General features: G+C 38.4%; 2 protein-coding genes across 2 annotated transcripts; both read left to right on the forward strand.

The window, feature by feature from the left end:
- Positions 1 to 455: 455 nt before the first annotated feature.
- htr3b (5-hydroxytryptamine (serotonin) receptor 3B) lies at positions 456 to 8605 on the forward strand. The gene is made up of 9 exons (XM_085364057.1): positions 456 to 489; positions 1154 to 1317; positions 1508 to 1552; positions 1694 to 1803; positions 2384 to 2553; positions 3964 to 4121; positions 6925 to 7135; positions 7719 to 7928; positions 8340 to 8605. The coding sequence occupies exons 1-9, from the start codon at positions 456 to 458 to the stop codon at positions 8603 to 8605; spliced, it is 1368 nt and encodes a 455-aa protein (XP_085220183.1).
- Positions 8606 to 11572: 2967 nt separating this feature from the next.
- On the forward strand, positions 11573 to 17845 carry htr3a (5-hydroxytryptamine (serotonin) receptor 3A). The gene is made up of 9 exons (XM_085364058.1): positions 11573 to 11642; positions 12446 to 12609; positions 12905 to 12949; positions 13477 to 13586; positions 13679 to 13848; positions 14310 to 14470; positions 16595 to 16805; positions 17157 to 17393; positions 17535 to 17845. The coding sequence occupies exons 1-9, from the start codon at positions 11573 to 11575 to the stop codon at positions 17843 to 17845; spliced, it is 1479 nt and encodes a 492-aa protein (XP_085220184.1).
- Positions 17846 to 24870: the final 7025 nt, after the last annotated feature.

Consider the following 24870-nt stretch of genomic DNA (forward strand, 5'->3'; position numbering starts at 1 on the left):
TATGCATTTATATCCATGGTATTACAGTCACGGCAATCTGTAATGTGAAATATTTTTATGCCTTGCATTTTATGGCTTTATTTTCCACTCTCTGGTTCGCAGACATGTACAATTACCCATCAGTCCATTCTTTAGTTCTTCTGTTAGATGCTTCCAGCACTTTTACAACACATACTTAAGTGTTTAGAATTATCCGAAGCTGTAAACTGGACTAAAAACACCTCCAGGGAGCTGTCTCTCTGGGGTGTTTCTATCACATGTATCACCTTACCCGGGTAGTGGAAAATCAATGACAACCAAAAAAATGTCTGCTCTACCCTGTTCATTGCTCCTCCCCTCCTGTCAGGATTGCTGCTGTTGAACTTATTTGATGAAACTGTGGATATTTCTACTTTAACAGGGCAATCATTTTGGGTATGACTTGGATAACACCTGTAATCTTGGTTTTTAGCTTGATGTCTCTCATTTGGCTGACGCTGCTGATCTCAGGTAAGATGCTCTTTTTGTAATTGATTGAGATGTCCACATGAATTCATTTAGATGCTTCGTCTTTGTGGCATTTCACATCAGAATGAAGCAGCTGTCACATGTCCTGATTTTTTGTTTTGTTTTAATTGTTTGAGCCATTGCTTTGCTTATTGTATTTGGTCAGCAATACCAGACACATTCAGATGTTACGATAAATGCAGAGATAAAGAAAAAGTCACCTTGTCTGATGGTTATTATAAGCATCCTCTTAACAATGTGTTTAAATCAATACAAATTTATTTAAAAAATGTGGATTTCCTTACATTATTCTCATCGCTTTACATTAAAGTGGCAAAATGAAGGGAATGCGGAACAATGAATGGCTCATGCAGCTACCTTTTTGCAAGACTTAATAAGTGATCCAGGAAATTCAAAGGGGACTTCTTGATACCCCCAGCTTACCCCAAAACTTAATTATCCAATTCTTTTTGTGTTGTGTAAATTCAAGTAGGCAACAGATATTGAGTCTAGGCATGATATGATATCTTTTTTAGTAATCCACTGATGTAATAGTTTAAGCCTCAGATTTTCCTCTGCACCACTGGGTAGCAGCACATCGTTTTGTCCTTTGTGTCCTGTGAGTGTGAGTTGTTTGTCCAAGTGGTAATCTTTCTTTAATTTTCAGCCCATCTGGCTGAATGTGTGCCAGAGAAGCCAAAGAGGTCAGCTCTGAACCAGCTGACCAGGACCCTGCTGAGGAACTACGACTGCGGCGTTCGACCTGTTCACAATTGGACCACTCCTACTACTGTCTACATAGACCTGACACTACGGTCTGTCCTTGATGTGGTATGTTAGTTTTGAATGCTTTCTGCTGTGTTTGTATTGCTCCTAACGTTTATGATATTGCATTTTATTCAGTATCACTTTTCATGCATTTCTATGTTGTTTACAAAGCAACTCAAACAGTAACCTTGGAAGAGTTAATATATAAGAAAAATTTTAGAAATTGTGTTGAAACTCATTTTCTTTTCTTCAGGATGGAAAGACTCAGAGCATCACTACAAGTATTTGGTACAGACAGGTAAATAGCCTTTTTGTGCTTCCTTATTGTTTCTTGCTACACAAGTTAAGAAAAAAAGGCATTTTTCAGTGTATTAAAATATATATCTTTATGGATAAAAGAGCTTTTTAGTTTAGCTGAAAAATCCTTTGCACTTTTCAGGTCTGGACAGATGAGTTCCTGGTTTGGGATCCAGACGAGTTTGAGGGTATCAAAGAGATCTCGCTGTCATCTGAAGCTATCTGGATACCTGATGTTATCATTAGTGAATTGTAAGAAAGTGTCTGCACAAACTTTTTTTCTTGTGTTCAGTGCAGTGTCCTTCAATTTTGCCCAAGTCTCAAACATGATTGAGTTTCTTTGATTTTAGAAATGTACCACAGATTCCTACTGATCTGATTGTTTTGTATTGTATTAAAGCAATAATACATCAATTGATAACATGGTTTACATTTGCAGTACATTAAAATATTCACATATCTTTTAACATGGCAATGTTTTTTTTAATTTAGTTGTAAACTGTTAGGAAATTACATCTTTCCGGTAACTGCTGATGTCATGTTTCTGTATTTGAAATTGGATTTTGGCATCCCAGAGGTAATCATGAAATAATCAGAATCACAATACTTTATTAATGGCAGAGGAAATTATGTACGTCTCAATCTCAGTAAGTCTAATCAAAATTAGGTTAGGATTCATGTTAAACCTGAGCATTTATAGGTGCTGGTTTAGCATGTCCCCGTTCATGGGACAAGGTCCACGAAACAGCCACTTTAGTTATGGATCAGCTCAACAAAAGGTGTCTTGATGATCTCACCTGTTCTCCCCTCTTTCTCCTCATATCCATTCCAGTGTGGACGAAGGGAAGTCCCCTCCGATCCCCTACGTTTACGTCAACTCTTCTGGCTCAGTAAAGAACAAACGGCCCATACAGGCAGTGCTAGCTTGCACTCTCGAGATGTATGCCTTTCCATTTGACAAGCAGAATTGCAGCCTCACCTTCCGAAGTTTGTTGCACTCAGGTCTGTAAAATCAGCCTACGTTTACAGCAGGAGAGTACAGTTTTCATACCTGTGGTGGAGACTTTCACCAGCTTTAAGTAGAGAAATTCAGTCAGAATGACTTCACTTGGTGTATCTGCTTAATCTCAAAAACAACAGCGTTTTTATTGTTTTTTATTGTGCAAGAGAAGACAGGATGTGACGAGATATATGAGTGTGTGTAGGTGTGTGTGTGTTATAGGGGCTGCTGTGTGGAAGTATGGGGCTCTATTCAGTCCAAAAGCCTATGTTAGTGAGGGAGGGAGACAAAGAAATAAAATAATAATAAAAATAAAGAAATTAGAAAAAATAGGAGCACCTATGGTGATTCAACAGGTTGAGGCTGATTAGATCAACAGTGTTTTTATTTAGTATCACATAAATTGAACTTTTGTTTTTTATAATTTCAGAATCAGAAAACCTTAATTATGTGGTCACAGTTGCTCGAAGAAAGTAAGAACAGTAACTAAGTAAAATAAATTAAATGTTACAATATTTTACAAAGTTAAAAAATCTAACCAAAAGCTCTGATGAATTCATCCAGTTTACATCTGTTAATAGAATCATAGATATCTATTGCTGCATAAAGTTCAACAAAACTCACTTAACTTGTCTTATTCTTCTAATTCAATTCAATTCAATTCAGTTCAATTCAATTTTATTTATATAGCGTCAAATCACAACAACAGTCTCCTCAAGGCACTTTATATTGTAGAGTAGACCCTACAATAATGCATACAGAGAAATAAACCCAACAATCATATGACTCCATATGAAGAAGCACTTTGGCGACAGTGGGAAGGAAAAACTCCCTTTTAACAGGAAGAAACCTCCGGCAGAACCAGGCTCAGCGAGGGGCGGGGCCATCTGCTGCGACCGGTTGGGGTGAGAGAAGGAAGACGGGATGAAAGACTATGGTGATCCACTAAAGCAGTAAACAGTCGAACTGTAGAAGCTGTACAGCTAATGTTTTGTAATTTCAGCTAGTGTTCTTTCATATGCCTTTGCAACCATCAGTTATCATTGCCTTGTAAACGACATAGCTTCAGCCCTGTGATAAAATCTGAACCATCTCTAGGACAACTGATGAAAGTCATCAACCGATAAAGACAGTGAGTGAAATGCTGAGCTTATTTTATTCCGTATTTGCAGTGTTTATCATTCCATTCAGCTGTAGGGTTTGCCACAGCTGACAGATGACATGTAGATATGACAGTGCACCTTGCTTAAAAATCTGTGGATAGTAGAAGGAAAACTGAATAATTTGAAACTGATTTGTCTGCCACTGTGAGACAAAGGTGACAACACAGTACAAGGAGATAGCAGATACACACTACGCTCATTGTTGTTTCTTCTGCCATCTTTTATTCTTCATTATCTCTCCCTCTGCAGTGCAAGAAATAAACTTGGCCCTGTTGAGGAATGAAAACACCACTGCTAAGGATAGAAAGCAGTTCATGAATGATGGAGAATGGGAACTGCTGTCCATTCCTTCACGCTACCGGCTGAGTCAACAAAACGAAACTGAATATGCCTACATCCAGTTTAACGTACGTGACTTATCGTACTTAGCGTACATTCATCACATTTACTGTTATTGGGAGTAATTTAAATGAAACCGGTTATCTTATAAATCTAACAGCAATCAAATACTAATATTTCGGGTGTTTGATAGATTATTACTTCAGAGGCGTAAACGCTCTGTAACAAGTGAGAGAGTAACTGTGCTGTGATGGCTCTGATTGCTAGTCGATGGTGAGCTTTAAACTGTAGTTCTCTGCGGGTTACACCCTGAAGCGTTGCGGTGGAATTGTAAAGTGTAAAGCAATTGGCTGCGACCTTCATGGATTGAGCTAGAGAGCTAATGCCAAATGATGAGGCTGAGGCTGTTTCTGGCAAGTAAAGAGACAGATAGAGAGAGAGAAGCTGATAGACAGGGGAGGGTGAGCAACCATAATGAGACTGTCTCAGTGGCTGCCTGATCAATGGACTTCTTGTTAGCGGGGAGCAAAATGGCCCCATAGCCCATTGCAGGTGGAGAGCAGGGAGGGCTGCTAGTTATCCAGCTCAAAGAGCCAAGGTTTTTTTTGTAATGGAGCATTTCATGGCTCACTGGGATATTGTTACACTGTGACAGTGTTGTTGCGTGCAATAGATATTTTATATAAAAACGTCTGACTTCTGAGAAAATGTTGCTTTTCACAAGCTGGAGAAAGTAACAGAGCAACATTCAGCTGCTATTAATAACCCAAATACTTGAACATGAACAAACAAATCTACACACATTCAGAATCGAAATCTATAGCCCGAGAAGACCTGATTCTCTATTCATCGAAATGAAAAGTCAAAGTGAAATCCAAACATATTCGTTCCAGTTTGGAAGTAAAAAAATGCACTAAAGCATTCATAGTGACGCCTATTCATGCCTTGGAACACAAGCTTATTTAACAGTGGGCCACTTGATGTCAATGCACACTGCTATATTGTTGTTACATAAATAATAATGGCTTGGCTCTTTTTTATCTCTCGTTGATGACTGGGGCCCATTTCATGAATTTGGCAATTGGGGTCAACTACTTTCACACTAATTTTCTCACTTTTAACTGATCTGAAGAAATGAAAACCTTGAATCCTATGCCCGAACATGGGAAAGGACTGTCAGACTTGCAAATTTATATTTAATTTGCGAGTGATGATAACTTGGGATGCCAGCAATTTTTGCAATCTGTACCAGAGTAGTGCTCATAAATCACTTTGTGAAGCAGGCTGTAGCTTGACAAATTGAGACGAGCTGAGTGATAGACGTGTTTGTAGACAGCTGATATTCTGCAGAGAACGATGGAAAATGACTTTGAGAGAGAGTGTCCTAGATGTGATGAATAAGACACTCCTGTGATTACATATCATATGTGCTGTGAATGCTAACAAAGTTTAACGAGTGCAGTGTAAACAGAAGTTACTTCGGGGACTCATTCTCTCAGAGAGAGTAATGAAAGGCTCCCTCACAGCAGCAGCTAGTGAAACATCAGTTAGCTGGTAATTATTATCAGGGATGGTTTCAACTTGTTATGACGGGAAACTTTCTAACAGGATTATGTTTAGTTTTTCATTAATCACCATCACGGCAGCTCAGACACATGAACACACTAGAGAGGGATTTAATGGTGGTTTTTCAGGGTTTGTGGTTATCAAAATCAGACATAATTGAATTTTATATTATTACTTGTACTCAACACACAAGTTCACTCGTGTTATCGCACAGGAGCCAACAGGCAGCGGTGGTTAGGACTGTTACCACACAGCAAGAAGTCCTTGGGTTAAAATCCACCATCTGGCTGGGGTCTTTCTGTGTGGAGTTTGCATGTTCTCACCATGTCTGTGTGGGTTCTTACCGGGTACCCTGGCTTCCTCCCACAGTCCAAAGACATGCAGTCAGTGGGGTTAGACAATTTAGGTGATTCTAAATGAATGGTTGCCAGTCTGCGTTAACCCTGCGACAAACTGGTGACCTGTCCAGTGCATATCCTGCCTCTTGCCCTATGGCAGCTGGGATACGGTCCAACACAGAATAAATGAAAGAAAATGGATGGAGTGACAGTGGAAATATGTTCAAGATTCGTGAAGTTTATTGTCATATACACCACAAAATACAAGTAGTTATGCAGAGCAATGAAATTCTTACTTTGCAGGTTCCCTTCACACATTTAAATAACAACTAACTAAAAGAGTAAACTTAACCCTGAACATAGAAAATAGCACTGAAAATAATAATAAAGTAAAACAAGTGCAGCTTATGTGTAGGTGTAGTCAGAATTTAAAGTGCAAGTAGTTGCAACACTGTCCCAGTGTAATATATGCAGAGTATGCAATGTTTATATTGTATGAAGTTGTGTTATAAATATATACATATATAAATGTACAAAATTGCAAATTTACAGGTGAGAGATCATTACAGTTCAACAATTAGTTAGTGATTCAGTAGCCTGATGGCCTGTGGATAGAAACTGTTTTTCTTTAGTCTGGTTGTCCTTTATGTTACAGCTGATAATGTGTTTTGTGGATTATACAGACTAATAAGGACATTTATTTTGTGAAACAAGACAGTGCTGCTGCTGTTTTGTGTCCTAAGTAAAATGTTCCTCAGTTCCATTCAGGTGGGTTTGGGGGCAGAAATGTCAGAGATAAGTGTTTCATGCACACAGCTGTTTGTCTGGAGAGATAAACAAATATTCCTTGGTTATATTTAAAAGTGACTCCAAAATTAGATGTGTGAACTGTCAAGACTTGTGGATATTATTTCTGTCTGTCTTCTGTCCTTCATACCTCAGCTCACTGGCCTCATCTTTTATTCAGGTGTTGATTCGCCGGCGCCCCCTGCTGTACGTGGTAGGACTCCTCATCCCGAGCATCTTCCTCATGTTGGTAGATGTGATGAGCTTCTACCTGCCTCTGAACAGCGGTACACGCATCACCTTTAAGATCAGCATACTGCTCGGCTACACCGTCTTCAGAGTCAACATGACAGATGAACTGCCTGTTACTGCTGTCAGAACTTCACTCATTGGTGGGATTTTAAAGACACACATATGTAAAGCAAACAACCTATATCCTGTTTTTTATTCTGTAACTGAAGCCAGAAAGGTTAATGTAAAATAAATTCCAATGTGCACTGTCTGCAAAACATTAATTTGTAGAATGACAATAGTATGTCTAGTAGTACTGGGGGAATACAAGAGGAAAAACAAGTGGAGCCTAATTGAAGAAGCAGAATCTGAAATACCTTAATTAAATTATGAAGCTCTGAGTGCTCCCCACATTTAATTTTACACACAGTAATTTATCTGGGGAGGCTGCAAACCTGCTCTGCCTTAAATAGAGTGCTCCATGAAAAACCTATAAAGAGTAAGGGTAATGTTAAACCACAGAAAAGATCACTCTTAGACTAAATACCCCAAGACTGGCAGTGTGTCACAATATGAAGGCAGTTTGAGGTAGAATCAGACTGTGAGCATGGAAATAGGTGTCTGGGCAATCAGTAAAGCTTTATTGTAAATATCGGTTATAGTTTGGATTTTATGTAACTAGACACTATTGTAAGTGTTTCTATATTCTCCACCAAGTTTCTGAACTATGCAATCTCCATTTAGGGGTATTCTTTGTGGTGTGCATGGCCCTGCTGATGCTCAGTCTGATCAAGTCTATACTGGTTGTGAAGCTGCTTCACTACAGTGAGAAGGAGGTCAAGGAAATGTCAGTGTCTGCCTGCCTGTTGGACAAGTACGGCTCAGCTGGTCATGTCTTTACTGAGAGTGCTTTAACTTCCATCAAAACCCTCGACCACATAAACCCGTCTGGAGGTAAACTTTAAGACTCGTTTTCCCAAATGTGCTATTGGAAGCGGATATAAGAGTACACTTTTTTTTTCTTTTTTTTTAAACTTTGCTTCAGCAAAATTGAAAACAACATCATGAGTCATGGGAGGAAAAACACTTAAACGGGAGCCAAGGCACATCTTATCTGTGGGAAAATTTAAGCCCTAAAAATAGAAATAGAAATACACACTGTGCCAAAGCGTATGGAAACTCTTTTTGAAAGTAGGACAAAAATGCATTAGCGGAATAGTTGAGGGTGGAATAGCAGCAGGGTGGCACAGTGGGCCAAGTCAATGGGGCTATTGTACAGGATATAAAGCTGGTAAAGGATATAAACTGTCTCCTACTCCATAAATATATATCCATTACTTACATTGTAATGTTTTTTTTTCTTAGACTATGAGCTTGAAAACTCACTGGATGAGGATCTGCTGTCCCTGAATGAGATCCAGGATACTCCCACTGGGCTGGAGTGGCTCCTCCGAGAGCTGGTTTCCCTCCGTCTAGCTTTTTCCCAGGAGGACAGCGAGTCTTCAGCTCAGAGCGAATGGCTGGCCCTCTGCTCTAAGCTCGACTGCTTCCTGTTTCGCCTTTATCTGCTGGTTCTGGGCTTGTATGCTGGAACGCTGCTGCTGCTCTGGGTCAACTGGAGCTTTGCTTGACTTAACTGCACATTTAAAAACAGTTCTTGCCTATGTCCACTGTACTTGCAGAGATAAATACTGCACTGTTGCTGTGTATAGAATAAACCTGACTTAAATAAAAATATAGGCTACTTCAAGAAGTGCTCATATATATTTAACCTAAGAAACCACTGGTTACAATACACTTTATTTGTATGTTGTTGTTGTATTTTATATGTTGCAATGTGGCTGTTTTTTGACTGTTTTTAGTTTTAATCACAGTTTTGGACCTTTGGGGTCTAAGAACAGGATGTGGTCAAAACAACAGTTTATTCAGATTATATAAATTATTAAAAAAAACTATGTTTATTACTGACAGATTGAGTAATGCCTTTTAAATAGCCAGTACAAATATTTGGCAAAACTGCAAAAAGTACACTTGAAGTCTTCTGGAGCAATAGCTACTCTTTAAATATGCTGCTCGCGTAACCGCCACCGCTCTAGCCATCGTAGCACTGTATCATCATTCTGACAAAGACATTATTGTATCGGCTCTGTTATTATGTTTCCCGGCAGTGAAGATTTACTCAGAGATACTGTACAATAAAGTAAATCTCAGGAGAAAATTCTCACTTCCAGTGTGATGCTATGATATTGTATTCATACTTTAATCTCCATCCTACTGCCACAAAATGGATCAGTGAAAACCTTTCAGAGCTCAGCTGCTGTGTCTCTACTCCCTGGTGGTTTCCTAATAGTCCTAATAAGAATATCAAATGTGCACAGAAAACTTGCCAGTGTAACGATCAATATTAATGTAGTTTTGACGGTATCAGCAACCTCTTTTTTCCAGTATATCTGGTTACACGATGTTATGCAACACATCTGAAAATAAATCTTTCATCATTGCTTTGTTAGTGTCTCTATGAGGCTTCCAGTGGCTGTTTAAGATGTCTGCATTCGCTTTGTTTTGGATATAAATGTAATCTGTAGATGTTTGTGCCTGTTTTTTTTTTTTAAATAAAAATAATAACCACAAAAAGAATGTGATTATTTTGCAAAGATAAAACATGACAGAAGAAGCAACAAAAGCTTTTGTGAGGCAAATGAACGATGGATCCTGCCTTTCTGAAATACACATGATTACAGACTTAGTATGCATCCATTTAGAGAGACAGCTACAAGCCTTCAAAGGCTTCGCTGCTCATATTCATTATTTCTGAAACCCGGAGAGCAGGCGAGTGAAAAAGTAGGCCACAAAACCTTTCTTTAGGAAATTTCACATGAATGAAACTAAAGAGTTGTTACAACCCTCCATGGCTTAGAGCTAAAGGTTCAATCCAAATCAAACCTAGGTTTTTTTGTTTGAATTGCAATCTGAATTTGAAAACTACTTACATTATATGAGTCAAAAACCAAAGCTTTCAGTATTTTAGATATAGTCAGTGTGAAAGTGAACTACAATATTGTCCTCTTTCAAGGTGCAGTTAAGATCAGGGGCTAAACATGTGGCACAGAGGCCAGAATTTTAAGATTTTAGGATTAGGCTTAAAACTTTCCTTTTTGCTAAAGCATATAGTTAAGGCTGGATCAGGTAACCCTGAAATCTCCCTTAGTTATGCTGCAATAGGTTTAGGCTGCTGGGGGATTCCCATGATGCATTGAGTATTTCTTCTTCAGTCAGCTTTCTCACTCACTATGTGTTAACAGACCTCTCTGCATTGAATCATACTTGTTATTAATCTGTCTCTCTTCCACAGCACGTCTTTATCCTGTCTTCCTTCTCTCACCCCAACCAGTCGCGGCAGATGGCTCCGCCCCTCCCTGAGCCTGGTTCTGCTGGAGGTTTCTTCCTGTTAAAAGGGAGTTTTTCCTTCCCACTGTTACCAAAGTGCTTGGTCACATGATTGTTGGGTTTTTTTTTCTCTGTATGTATTATTGTAGGGTCTACCTTACAATATAAAGCGCCTTGAGGAGACTGTTGTTGTGATTTGGCGCTGTATAAATAAAATTGAATTGAACTGAATAAAACTGGCCTGCCAAAGAGCCCAGTTCACCTTGCTACTTTTCAAAGGCTAACAGTTGCAAATGATTCATTAATCATTTAAATTTTTTAATAAGGCATACCACTATTCCTTGTATAGCCATGAAAATGTATTGAAAGTAAATAGTATTTCTAGATCCTGATAAATTGCAACATACTACTGTTGTTTAAATCCAAAAGCACAGAACATGTGAAGCTTACGTGCATTTGTGGACTTCACTGTTGTCTGGAAATTGTACAGCAAGTGTAATGATAGTAGACTCAGTAGTAATAGGGATGATGGAGCATTTTGAAGGCAGATCCAGCAAAGATTATTTCAGTGTTGTAAAGATAACTGGGCTGTATGCGGCACATAATCAGTTTACTCATAGTAAGTACTGTAGATAGAGCAATCCTGGCCACGAACATTTGCAGTATAGTATGCTCTGAGGTGTGAACAAAATATTATGCCCTTTCCTTAAAAGTTAATGGGCATATTTACCAAACAAAATGTACCCTGATGTAAAACTGAGGACAGCTGAAAACTGGCTAATAAAAATTCACACCGCCACGCTCCTTTTTAATTGTTTTTAAGGCATTAATTGCTGACACTTTGAGACTAAAATGAGATGACATTCTTGCCTAATGGTTTCTTAATTGGTAAACATTGTAACATATTGGCCTGTGATCGTATTATTGAATTAAATAACTTCTCAGACATGACATATGATCCAGTCGCAGAACTCTGGCTCCATTTATCTGAGCGAGCTGCTGCTTTATTGAACAAGGAGTGGTGTCAGAGCAGACGGATACACCCTCATGAGTGGAGTGACACTAACAAGGTTTTGATAGTGGATGTGAGCGAAGCGATGCATATAGTGGATGGATGTGGAGGATATAGGTGCCAGGCATCCTGAGGCCTTTCATCAGAGCGACAGGCAGACTTCAGCAGCAACAAGGGAAAACACAGGTGAACTAGCAGCATGAGATTCTCATCAGCCTGGACAGCACTCTGCTTCCTTCTGATTAATGAAGCCTCAAAAGAATGCACAGGTACACCAGAGGATTTAATTTTATTGTTAACCTAAGCCAGTTTTGGGCCTTGGGTTCACCAAATATCAGGGAAAATATTAATGATAGTTTAAAATGGTATTAGCTTTCCTGTGTAATATTTTTGCTAGTCTTCATTTGACTTTCTAGTCCAATCTTAGCTGTTTTATTTTAGTCACATCTGTCTGCTAACAAATTAAGTGTTTTTGCAAAAAGTTGAATCTTAATAATGAATCTTAGTAACTAATAATTATATATATCTATCATTTAAATTAAATAAAATTAAAGTGTCTCAAACAAAGAAAGAAATATCGCAGAAACAGCTGACATTAATTGTACGTATAAAAGATAAAGGATATATGTTGAGAAATAAAAAAAGCAATGAACACTTAAAGTACTGTTATATTTGTGGTGAAATACGTTATGGAACTTCAAAACATTTATGCTTTGAATGCTTGGAAATGTAGCTTTTTGATTAAATATACGTGACATGTAGCTGTTATCTGTCATCTGAAACAAGAAATGCATATTCCTTATGAAATACATTTAGTTTAAAAATATTCAGTGCATTTAATATTCATAATGATTTCCTTCTAATTATTTTTGATGAATTCCATTTTTATTTTTATTGAAGTTGACCACAGATGCAACCGATCTTATTACACATTTGTTTGTCATTTGTGATTTTAACTATTTCTTTAACGGCATATATTTATATGTGCAGATATTATTATATATATATATTATATTAGTGTGTCTATTAGATTTTTTATGGGTTTTTCAAATTTTCACTGTAACTTTTTCAGCAAAGAAACTGGGCAGCAGCACTGGAAGATTTGCCAATGCCACCTTAGTGCGACTGGCAGAATTTTTGAGTGTCGGTTATAAGAAAGGAGTGAGACCAGTGAAAGACTGGAACACCCCTACTAATGTGGAAATTGACCTCATGGTATACTCTATCCTTAATGTGGTGAGTTATGCTGTCTACAAAGCAATTACTATTTTCTGTGTGTTATATATATATATTTTATATAGTATATATAACATTATATATATAAAGAAATCATCATTAAGTACACAATGTGTCATAATTATGCATACATGAGCATGCACAAATACACAGTCATTTTGTAAAACTGAATCTAAATCATTGCTTTCACATGTTAGGATTTTTTTTAAAAAAAACATAGAAGCACCAATGTAACGTGGACCATATACCATTTTTTGTTTTTCCCCTGATTTCTCTGTTTTGTTTTGTGTTAAAGGATGAGAAGAATCAGGTGTTAACAACATACGTCTGGTACAGACAGGTAAGAAAAATAAAAAATCTTGATGTATATTGTTTGCTTACTTTATCTGTAATTGTGGTATTATTAATTTATCACATATTTGATCTATTTGACATGGCAAACATGTGGTTACTCAACAATAAGTTTTAGTATTCACATTCATGCCATTTAAAACAAAAAACTTTCAGTTATGATTGATTTTTTTCCCCTCTTTGAAACCATTACATTTTCTCATGGGGCTGTGTAAGTGCCATAAACACAGACAAACAAACCAAATGTTTGCTTGTCTTTGTTTGGACAAATGACTAAATCAATAAATACGCCATTAAAAGACACAAAGTATTATCTATAAAATTTAGACATTAGTCAACTTATAAAGTGCTGCATGAAATATGTTTGCTTTAACTTACATCTGTGTTTGCTTTTCTTTGTATTCCTTTGTGTTCACTTAATAATGACACCACACTCAGTCCATATTTTCTGACATAGTGCAATTAAAAAAATCTTTACATTCTGTTTGGTTCTTTCTGCACTCCTGAATATTTCAGTCATGGAAAGATGAGTTCCTGGTGTGGGATTCACAGGACTTTGATGGAGTCAAAAAAATTTCCATACCCACGGCTAATGTTTGGGTTCCTGACATCCTCATCAATGAGTTGTAAGATTATGCTATTACTAGTTCTAACAGACAGACCCTCTCGCATTTCTGTTACAATGATTAAAACTGTTATTTCTGCCTGTGACCTGCAGTGTAGACGTGGGGAAGTCTCCAGACATTCCTTACGTTTATGTCACAGATGATGGAGTTGTGCACAACTACAAGCCCATCCAGGTTGTCACAGCTTGCACTCTCAATATCTACAACTTCCCATTTGATGTACAGAATTGCAGCCTGACCTTCCAAAGCTGGCTCCATACCAGTAAGATATTTCACCGAGTTATTAATTAATTTATCATTACATAACAGTCATTCTCACAATTTTGTTTTTCTAAAAACATTTTTATTATATGACATTTAAATGAACATTTTATTATTTTTATTCCTAAAAGTATTCCCATGTATAAGAATGCTAACAAGCCTCTAACAAGCCAAACGTACATTTTAGGTTAGAAGTATTTGTGAATGCTTTAAAAAAAATGCAATGAATAGTTCATATTTATCAATTACCTGCATGCAAATTGAACTAAACAGAAAAAAAAAGCTAAATCCAATCAATGTCTTTGAAGCAGCACCACTTCTTGTAAGTCTTGGCTAGAACAACTGCTCTGTTTGATGAATCCATCAACTCTCTCCCGCTGTGAGAGAGCACAGAGGTAGGTGAAGGCTGACGTGTTGCCATGGCTGTTTCACGCTGCTCCCAATATTGTGTTCGATTTGTAGTTGATGACATCAACATCACCCTGATGCGAGAGCCCGAGGAACTCAGTAAAGACAAGAGTGTCTTCATGAACCAAGGAGAGTGGGAGTTACTTCATGTACTATCCAAATATAAGAACTTCAGTGTGGACAAAGAAGAGTATTACGCTGAAATGAAATTTCATGTGAGTGTAAAGATTTACTAAGTTGTATAGAGCATACAAAAACTCAGAACCAATCTAATAGGTCAAGATAGAGAAACAGTGAAAACAATAGACTGACCAAAAATAAAAAATAGACATAAGAATTTCAGCTTCAATTTAAGGGGTTTATCAGAAGTACTGAATTAACTCTTCAGAAATTCAAGCATTTTTATACAAAGTCCCTCATTTTTGGAAGTTCAAAAGTAACCGGACAACCCCGATGTTAAACAAAAGAATTTTTTTATGATTAAATTCTTTGCACTCACTGACTGCCTGAAGTCCATGGCCATCATCTTTTTCCTCCGGCGATTAAGGACTATCCCATTTTTCTGCTTTGAAAAACTTGTGAGGTGCTTTTGCAGGTTGTTTTGCATCACTAACCATTTGCTCTGTGAAACGCTGTCTGGCTGGCAGGATTTGGTGGAATCTAGGAAAGTATAACCCTTTGCACTTCAGAATTCATCCTGATACTTTTATCAGCAGTTGAGTCATTACTAAACACCAGTGACCTGTCTCTATGGAAAGCCATGTTTGACAGATGATGTGGGCCATTCCTTTCCCTCTCCATACGTTTCTTTTCCAGTCAGTCTGTTACAAGTGAATCCTCGTTCCATGATTTGGATTTTTTTCCAGAGCTGTGCAGGCTCCTTTAGATCTTTAGAAAAGTCTAATCTGGCCTTCTTGTTTTTGAGTGGAACAAGTGGTTTGCACGTTGTCGTAAACTGCATTTACGATGATGAAACCATCTCTCAATTGGAGACTTTGATCATGATACACATACCTTCTTGAGAGTGCTCTTGGCTTAGCAAGGTGTTGTGAAGTTGTTTTTCTTAACCATGGAAATAATTCTGTGATCATTTACTTTAGTTATCTTTTGTGGTCTTTCAGACCTTTTGGTGTTGATGAACTACAGTGAATTCATTCTTTTTAAGCACACATCAAACTGTCGCAAAAGCCACTAAAAAGGCTTTTGCTATCTCTCTGACAGGTTTATTTTCATTTTTCAACCAGATGACGGTCTTGTTTACTTGCACAGACATCTCTTGGATGTCTCTTGAACAGGCACCAAATGCAAGTTCAGTACTTGGAATTGAAAAAAGACAGGCATCACCTGATCGTGAAATGTTGTCAAGCCAATTCTCTTTGAACCTGTGAAAATAGGGGACTATGGATAAAAATTGGTATAATTCCTAAACAACTAATGCAACACTTTTGTGTAACCTCTTGAATTTAAATCTTCACTTTAATAAAATTATCAGTGTTTTATTTCAAATCCACTGCAGTGGTCCCGAGAGGTAAAATTACAATTGTTCAAATACTTCCAAATAACTTTGGACCTGACTATGTATTCATCATCATGCTTTATAGTCAGGGGCTGCACATAAGTGGTCCGCAGGTGCGCATTCGCTGTCAAAATAAAAGACGCGCACCAGATAAGAAGTTGCAACGCGCGTTTGAGATAAGATTTTCTGGAGGAGGACAGACATTTGTTTAGAACTCTTAAAGATGTCGAAGATGCAAGCTCCTTTAAGCAATTACTTTGGTGTTCCTCCACCTCCAAAGAAATGTCAGAAGGAGTCCGAACCACAAAAGAAGCACGTATTCTCGGAAAAGTGGTTGCAGGAGGTGAGCTGGCTTCAAACAAATGATAAACGCACAGAGATGTGGTGCAGAATATGCCGTGAAAATCCCACTCTACAGGACAAAAACAGTGCTTTTTATATGGACGCAAACGCGCGTTGCAACTTCTTATTGGGTGCGCTTCTTTTATTTTGACAGCGAATGCGCACATGTGGACCACTTATGTGCGCCCCTGTTTATAGGTTATAGTTAATGTTCTTACTATGATTTACAGAGAAAGCTGAAAGGTCTTTTTAAAAAAATCATTTTACCTTGTGTGTATTTTTCTCATTGCCTGTGGTACAATTACTCAAAATCTATTCCCAGGTGATAACACTGTTGATAAACTGCTTATACCAACAAGAAACAAGAAACATGTTCCCATCTGTTCCCCAGATTCCCAGTTTTTATGAAAAGAAATGCTAAACATGTCCTCCCTCATTTGATAGCACACATTTTAACTTGACTCTAAACTAAATCTCCCAGGTGGTGATCCGACGGCGACCATTATTCTACACCGTGAACCTGCTGCTGCCCAGCATCTTCTTAATGGTGATGGACATTGTGGGTTTCTATCTGCCACCAGACAGTGGAGAGAGAGTTTCATTCAAGATCACTTTGCTGCTGGGCTACTCTGTCTTCCTCATCATTGTGTCTGACACTCTGCCTGCCACTGCCATAGGAACCCCGCTAATTGGTGACTAGAATCAATTACGCTCACCGGCAGTTTGTATTCAAATGAGCATTTTCTGTGACTATGTAGAGATGAGTTTAAAATATTTTGCCTGAAGGCAGTCTTACTTTTCTTTAAATGTATGGGTAAACAAAACAGAGAAAAATATGTCAGGGGAGATCAACACCATGAACAGCTATTGGTTTGTAGTAAAGCATGCAGTGACAGATGGCTGAGGGCAAAACATCACCTGAGCTGAAAACTATCCCAGGATGGATTGGGTGTCAGGCCACATCCTTTCACCATTTACCATACTACCCTTTATCATTTATATACTACAATTCATTTATTTTTTTAATCTTATCTGTCCTACAGGTGTGTACTTTGTGGTTTGCATGGCCCTCCTAGTAATCAGCCTAACAGAAACTGTACTGATTGTACGTTTGGTCCACAAACAAGACCTGCAGCCCCCTGTGCCCCAGTGGCTGAAGTATCTGGTGTTGGAAAGAGCTCCAGTCCTTTTCTGCATCCACAAAAAGCACCGGCTATGTTCCAGACTTTCCTCTCAGTCCACTGACATGGAGAACTACAAGGAAAACAACTATGGAAGTGGTAGGTATTGAAGAAAACAAGTAAAGTGGCTAATATAATTCATAATCGCACTTAAATAATGCAGAAAATAAGGAAAAATCCCTAAATGCTTTTAAGCTTTAGCACTGTAAATAATCCTACAACTCCAATCAAACCCTACAGCCCCGTGCTCACTCCACCACACCTGTGAAATCGGCCGAAAGTTCAGCCAGCATGAGAGAGAAGATGGACTGCTTGGACTGCACCTGACTCCAGCTAAGGACAACGTCCCACCTCTCATGGACAACATCCTGCAAGAGGTGACAACGATACGTCACTTCCTAGAGAAGAGGGACAAGTGCCGTGAAATTGCCAAGGAGTGGCTCCAGGTTGGCTATGTGCTTGACGTGCTGCTCTTCAGAGTCTACTTGGTGGCCGTGGTGGCCTACAGCATCACCCTGGGCACACTGTGGTCTGTTTGGCAGGCCGCCTAAGTTATAGCACTGTACTGCTGTGGGCACAAGCTCGAAAGCAGGAAATCAAGAATGCCAGAGTTAGTCGGCCTGTGCCACATGTAGCTCATAGGATACATTAAGGCACTCACATAGCAACTGGATATGAAACAATACAAATAGTCCCACACACATGAAAATGCACCTATTATCCATCATTATGAGGGATTACAAAGAATGAGAAGCAAGAACAGAAGCGTGTGACTCAGATCTGCAAGACAAACATGAAAATACAGCATAAAATGCAGGTAAATATCGTATAAAACCCAGACGAATATAGCAAAAGTGCTGTGACAAACCAGGAGATACACATAAAAAAAGTAAAATTGGTCAAAGTGGTGACATTAAGGTTGTTATCGCAGATGTTGCTGTGTCAAATTTGAACTCAAGTAGTCTACAGTCGTTGTTGGGTTAAGTGGTGAGTGGTAGGTTCTGGGAGCAGAAGATATATGTGAGAAATTAAAGTGCTTAACATGCATAGAAGAAAAGTGCTATGTAAATGCAAGTCCAAATATCCAGCATGTGTGTTATCTGTACATTAATTTATATTAGTGAGGCAAGAATTGCATTTTATTAACTGCTTTGCATACGAGTGATGTTGTTTGTTTATTTAGTGTCTTTTTTGGACAGAAGACTGTTAATTATTTTCATGCTTCAAAGCATGAGAAATATGTGAAATCTATTGAATTCTTTTTATTACACACTTTCTGGTGTTTTTGTGCCATCAAGAGATGATATATAATTATATACAGTGAAAAAATACAATGTCTGTATAATTATACACTGAAAAAATGTAGAATGTTAAAAAAAAATGTAAAATGCATAATGTTCATTTACAACCAGTTAAAAATACCACTGGTTAGTCATCAAATAAAAGAAGTAAAAAAAATAATAAAAAAAATAGCAGTCTTTGCTTTTTATAGAAGTCCATGTGTGCCACAGTATTTCATTAAAAATACACAGTCATATAAAACATAAAATCAAACAAAGCAAATGATAAAAACTACATTTATAAGAGCTTCCATTTATGTAATGGTGTGTAAAATGACGTTTTTTAAAGATATGTCTTTGCACCTGGACACTATGAAATGAAAAATGACTTCCATAGTTTAGGTTTCGGAAGCTGCATTGTTCCACTCTACTAAAAATATAATGCTGAAGTTCAGAGTTTTAAAAAATCGTAACAGAGAAAAACACCTTTTCATAGAATTTATCACAAAAAGAATCATAACCAAGCCACTGAAGCTGTAACGTGCCTTGCAAATGAACCCACAGATATTAGACAAACACACTCACACACAGTACAGTACGTGTCACATGTGATGTGCAGTTTATAACAAAATAGACTTTTTAGCTTTTTTTCTGCCTGCAGTCCACCACAGCTGCCAGAGGATGGCACCATGTACAATAACATCAGTTTCCCTCAATAGCAGTGAGTCACTGAAGGTCTGATGTGCATATTATCAGTGGCCCGCATGAATGCTTCTTATCAGTTTTAGTGCACCCAGAGAATTTTTAGAGTAATAGCAGAGGGGGAATACATTTGCGATATTCACTGCCATCTTTTTCTCTAGTATGATTAAATGATTGTGTAAGTTAGACTAAATGCATTTTGTGGATTTTTTCTCCCACTTTCATGTTCCACAATTTGGACAATGTCACGTTAAAGGTTAATTAAATCAGTTTACACGACCTATCAGTCTGTTCAACTTGTAGCTCTTTGTGCAAAAACACAATGCAAATGAGATGAATGACACTATATAAGGTCTCCTCCCTAGCCCCATCACAATTGCATGCTAAAAGATGAATAATCATTTTAAAGTATAGCTCTTCCTTAGTTTTGTTTTTCTCTCAGGAAAATGGGAAATAGGTACAGCAACATACAAACATACATGGAAATAAAGTACACAAAAAGAGTTTGTACATTTCCAATAACCTCGAATGTTAATATTGGTAATGACTACTTTTATTCTTCAGTACATGCCTGAACTTTCTGAGAAAAGCTTTCTCGCAATTTCCTTAAGTAGTCCTCAGGAATAGTTAACCGGGCTTCTTGAAGGACATTTAAAGCTCTGCTTCGGGTGTTGGCCGTCTTTTGTTCTGTTCGCTGTCAAGATGATCCCACACTGCTTCAGTAATGTTGACATCTAGTTACTGGGGAGGCCAATCTATGACTGGCAGTGTTCTGTTGTGTGTTTTTCTCTCCGGGTATGCTTTTTCTGCACTGGCAGTTTTAGGAACCTTTTTTTTTTAGGTCAGTGTTAAGTGGCTTAAAAAACAAACAAAGCATTGCTCTGGTCAGGTACAAGGACTGGACTGAAAGTGACTGAAAAAGCAATCAGAAAGCCTGAAGAACTATTGCTCATGACCACTTAAAAATGAAAAGGAAGTGTGTCTCTTTGGAAGCAAAATTTAAAGGAATAAGGGATCTCTTAAGTCTTAAGACTCGCTTAAGCTTCTATTTTACCTCTGAGCAATAAGCTGTGCAACTTAAGGTATGTGCTATGTAAAATGCACTGTGATGATAACATCATATCTGAAAAGCTCTAACATATATCAACTTAGCTTCCTCTTAAATCATTGACCGATGACTGGGGTTATGTCTGAACTGTTTACGTCTTTGCTGACAAGATTTCAGATTCAGATTTCAATGGCGTAGTTCATGTGGTTGATTTAAAAACAGTCTGGTTGAGTAAGCGATTAATAGTTGGAATTAAACCATCATTAATCCTCCCTTCACCACCAAACAGGGAACCTTGGAGTCATCACTCTAATAATCCACTCTTTACATATGTGGGTCAAAGATCAGCACTCAAACCTGATTCTGTAAAACAAAGCCCCTACACTGTTCCTTCTACCATCCTGACAAACCATTCACTTACCACTGCCCTTTCCTTCCCCATGCCCCAAAATAACATGAAAGTCACATCAAAGTCCAACAAATCTGCTCACAGTTAGTTTTTGGCCTCATTTCCTGTTTTTGTTTTCTCCCAAAAAAACAAGAAAAGAAGAAAAAATCAAACGGGAAAAACTACACTAATCTGCAATGTGTTTTGGATGTAATACTTTGGAGTGTTCTGCATAAATGAACAGGGAAACTGGAGAGCTGCCTCATTAGTTTCCAATACGCTGAAGTCAAGATCTGATCTCGTGTGCCAGAGAGAGGAAATGAGCAAATATAGGAAGATTATTGGGAAATATTGGAGACACTTTTGATGTGACACTGTATTTATTTGTTGGACACACACAGCCGGGCTTGCCTTCTCTAGTTTTATTGGGCATAAAATTCTGGGAACCACACAGAACTGACAATGGATGTTTATTACCCCAGATATGAGCGGCGATGACATTAACTACAAACACACAACACTGCAAGCATTTACAAAATATACTCCATATATATTATGCGCTGCGCAGTAATGCACACTCAGGCAGGATGATTATACTGATGTCAGAACACCTCATTGTTAGTACATTTAATTGCTGACTATAGCAATGAAAGGACAGTTAGAGGGATGTCTTTTGTTTTTTCCTATCCTGCCTGTGTGATGTGAATGCAACATTTAAGCCTCACCAGCACTGAGGATGAAATTTCAAAGCTTGCTCTAAGTATCATGGTACAGAAAAGACCCTCAAATCAGTGAAGTCAAAGGAGTTTCTTCTCAGGAAACATACATTTTCTCAGCAAATGTTGTACAATCCACCTATTCAGTGCTGTGTTTTGTTTGGAAAGGGTAGCGTGTGGAGATTTTAGCCTGATGATGGCACTGGGAAAAAAAATATCAGGCCTTGTTAAAGCATTCATACAAAAAAACATGTCCAATGCACCAGAGGAGACAAATAAATCCTGCTCCCTCACCAAATTATGAACATGATTATGTTCATAATACTATTTAACGTAAGCATAAGTAAGTAAAATGATGAATAATAATTACCATATTTCTTTTTTTTAAGTTTTCTCAATTGTTTTGATACAATTCAACAATCAAAGCTTGTTTCACATGAGTTAGAATATGCAGTCGAGCACTTCACTTAAACACAGTGACCGCTGAGTAAAAGCCTTTACTCACTGCTGTTTTAGGACTTTGACATCAAAATGTTTTTCTACTTTTTATCAAAAAATACCAACAATTTTTTTTACTGGCCCTAAAAAAATAGTGTCCAGACCCAAAAATGAAATGTGAAGAATTAAACATTTTACACAATAGAATCACCTATTGGGATCCAAACCAGTACTAGACAGATCTACCAAAAGGTGTACCTAATAAATTGTCCAGTGATACTGCTATTGTTACACTACTAAAGATATTTGTTACTGTCTTGATGAACTTCAGAATCAGAATACTTTAATAATCCCTAAGGAAATTATGTCATTTGAATATGAAAATGTCAGGGTCCTGGGACTGGGCGACCCAGGATCCCTGGGCAGTCATGGACCTGTGTATTATTATTATGTATTTTTGGTGTCGTTTCCCCTTCTCTGTGCGTGTACATATGTGTGTTTCTCTGTGCTGTGTTAGTCTGTGTCCCACTCATATGTTTAGGCGAGGTATGGGTGTGTATGTCTGCGGGTGTGCCTGGAGGATGGAGCTCGGCCACCTGCAGGCCTGAGGGGTGTGGCCCTGCGGAGGGACTGGCCACACCCGAAGCCACACACCTGCCGCTGATCAGGGCTCGTCGGGGGAGCTACTTAGGAGAGTCTTGGAGCTCCCACCGACGCGGGATCATTGAGTTATCTTACCAAGTCAGTGTGTGTTAGCTTAGGTCTGTGCTGTGCGTATATGCCCGCCGAGGGTTAGTGTTGACGGCTGCGTCTCTGGTTTCCCTACAGGAGGAGGAGTGGTCCGGAGAGGCAGCACGCACGGGGGTGCGGAAACACAACAGCGGGGAGCACGAGCACAGATATCGGAGGGAAGCACGCACACGGGGTTCGAGGGAGCAACGGGGAGTTATTGTATTTACAGCCTTTTCACTGTAAATAAAGAGCACTGTTTGCATCGCAGAGTCTGCGTTTTGGGTCCTCCTTTCCCCACATCCCCACGGTCTGCCAGCCAGACCGTGACAGAAAACACCCTTTTTCTACTAATACTGTCCAGCATTGCATTAATGTTTCCAGTCCAGTGACTTCAAGCTTGTATGAAAGAGCAAATACAGTAACGCCTATTCAGAGGTTTACTTGCAACAAATAGAAATGCATACTTTCAGGTTAGTGTCAGCTGCTCATCCAAGTTTCCCTTTTAAGCAGCCCCAAGGATGCTCTACTGGATACTGTTGACTGAAGGCCATTGGAGTACAGTTTTTTCAGTCTTCTGTATTTTGGTGAGACTGTGTGACTCACCAATGTAGCCTTAGTGTAGCCCAGTGGCAAACAGATGGAATTAGAGACTGTTTATTGTAATTATTATTAAAGGTGTTTTATTTTGTTCAGTTAAAAGCACTCATGATTGGAGAGAGACTCTAAAGAAAAAATCCAAATTATTTTGTATGGAATTGCATTATTTGTGTTATTTATTTATTTTGTTTCTCAAAGGTTATTTTTTTGACCTGGATACAAATGCAGTCCAACCAATGGGATTGTTTGTCCCGCCTTGTTTTTCATGTTTAGTTGCGCTGCTAAGGCTGCTTAGACCACACGCGCCATAGCAGTACCTGTGGGGAAAACGTGGTAGCTGTTGAAACAGCGAAGCTGTTGGTGTCTGCTTGATTAGCCGCCAGATTTGGATAGCCGAAGCTAGTTTTATGAATACGAAGTGCTTTGCACTGGTGAGTAACGAAACTGTTATAGCCGCTGATCGGCATCCTGAAATGTTAATGTTGTTCGCTTCAAAAAACAAACGCTAATGGTGACGGTACTATGTAAGTAGCTAGCGAGTGTGCTAAACGCTCACTCCCGTTGTTAAGCGTTAGTTGAGAACTTATTAGCTGTTGTTAGGTTAAGGAAAAAACAGTATGTCTATCTGTTGTATTGAAATGTTTTATTGTGTTACTTTTATTCATCACTGTTGTTACTTGACCGTGAGCAGAGTATATTGAGTTTGCTGCTTTTAATGAGCAGTGTGAATTGCTTTAATGATTGGTGATAGCTACATTGCCATGTAATGAAAACGTTTAGAATTTGATTAGTTGTACAACATTAGAAATTGAAACACATTTTGTTCATGATTTATACTTTAAACAGAAGTGTTAGTTAAGTGTGAACCATGTTCATTTGAAGTAATTCTGACCTCACTCTTAGGTCAGGTTTTTTGAGTTGGAGAAAGGAGCCGAGACTCCTCTGAGAACATTGGATTACAGACTTTGTGGAAATCCGCAGAAGAGGAATAATTTTCCATTGCAATGGATGGCGAGCCACAGCCCATTTGGAATTGAATCTTGAAGTCTGGTTGCCTGAACTGTGGTAGGACAGGACAGTGCAAACCATACATCGATCGTGGACTGAACTCACACCAATAACTCACCAGATCACCAAACAGGCCTCATCTGGATCCTATTGACACTTTAAAAGACCCGGGTCTAACATTCTTTTCTTTTTTTATTTTGGGTATCTGTGCGCGCACACACAATTTTGGTTGTTATTGTAAAGGCAATACAGTGCACAAATTTCAAATACAGTTGAACTATTGCTTCATCATTTGCAGTTGTGTTTTCATTGTGGTTACCCATCCTCTGGGCTCCTGTCGTTCCTGAAATCTTCTGATTTGCCCATTGTTTATATATTTTGTTACATACTGGTTACAGTGTAAAAGTGGCGAGCCAGCCAGGAGCCTTGAATTAATGGGTGACGATAGTGAAGCATATTGTGTGATTGAGCTTTTGGTAAGACCGTCTGTCGCACCAAAAGATGGATTTTGTTGAAAAATTAGGTATTAAGGTCCCAAATGCTGTCATAGTGCGTGGGGTAACAGGATCAGAAAAGGATGAAGAGATTTTTGAGTTCTTAAAGCAGTACGGCTCTATTAGTAGGGTCCTCACCATTGATGATCAAGTATCTGAATTCAACAAGGATC

The sequence above is a fragment of the Diplotaxodon limnothrissa genome, linkage group LG10 (genome assembly GCF_057381915.1).
Source record: "Diplotaxodon limnothrissa isolate DT_005_m linkage group LG10, D_limnothrissa_male_GT1.1, whole genome shotgun sequence".
In the NCBI taxonomy this organism is placed as follows: domain Eukaryota; kingdom Metazoa; phylum Chordata; class Actinopteri; order Cichliformes; family Cichlidae; genus Diplotaxodon; species Diplotaxodon limnothrissa.

Bases quoted from the DNA above. Each gene is read 5' to 3' on its own strand.
- htr3b (XM_085364057.1), top strand. From the start codon at position 456: ATGTCTCTCATTTGGCTGACGCTGCTGATCTCAG. The intron at 1,553-1,693 runs GTAAATAGCCTT...TGCACTTTTCAG, and splicing joins CAAGTATTTGGTACAGACAG to GTCTGGACAGATGAGTTCCT. The intron at 7,136-7,718 runs GTGGGATTTTAA...ATCTCCATTTAG, and splicing joins TGTCAGAACTTCACTCATTG to GGGTATTCTTTGTGGTGTGC.
- htr3a (XM_085364058.1), top strand. From the start codon at position 11,573: ATGAGATTCTCATCAGCCTGGACAGCACTCTGCTTCCTTCTGATTAAT. The intron at 12,610-12,904 runs GTGAGTTATGCT...TTTGTGTTAAAG, and splicing joins TATACTCTATCCTTAATGTG to GATGAGAAGAATCAGGTGTT. The intron at 16,806-17,156 runs GTGACTAGAATC...TCTGTCCTACAG, and splicing joins CATAGGAACCCCGCTAATTG to GTGTGTACTTTGTGGTTTGC.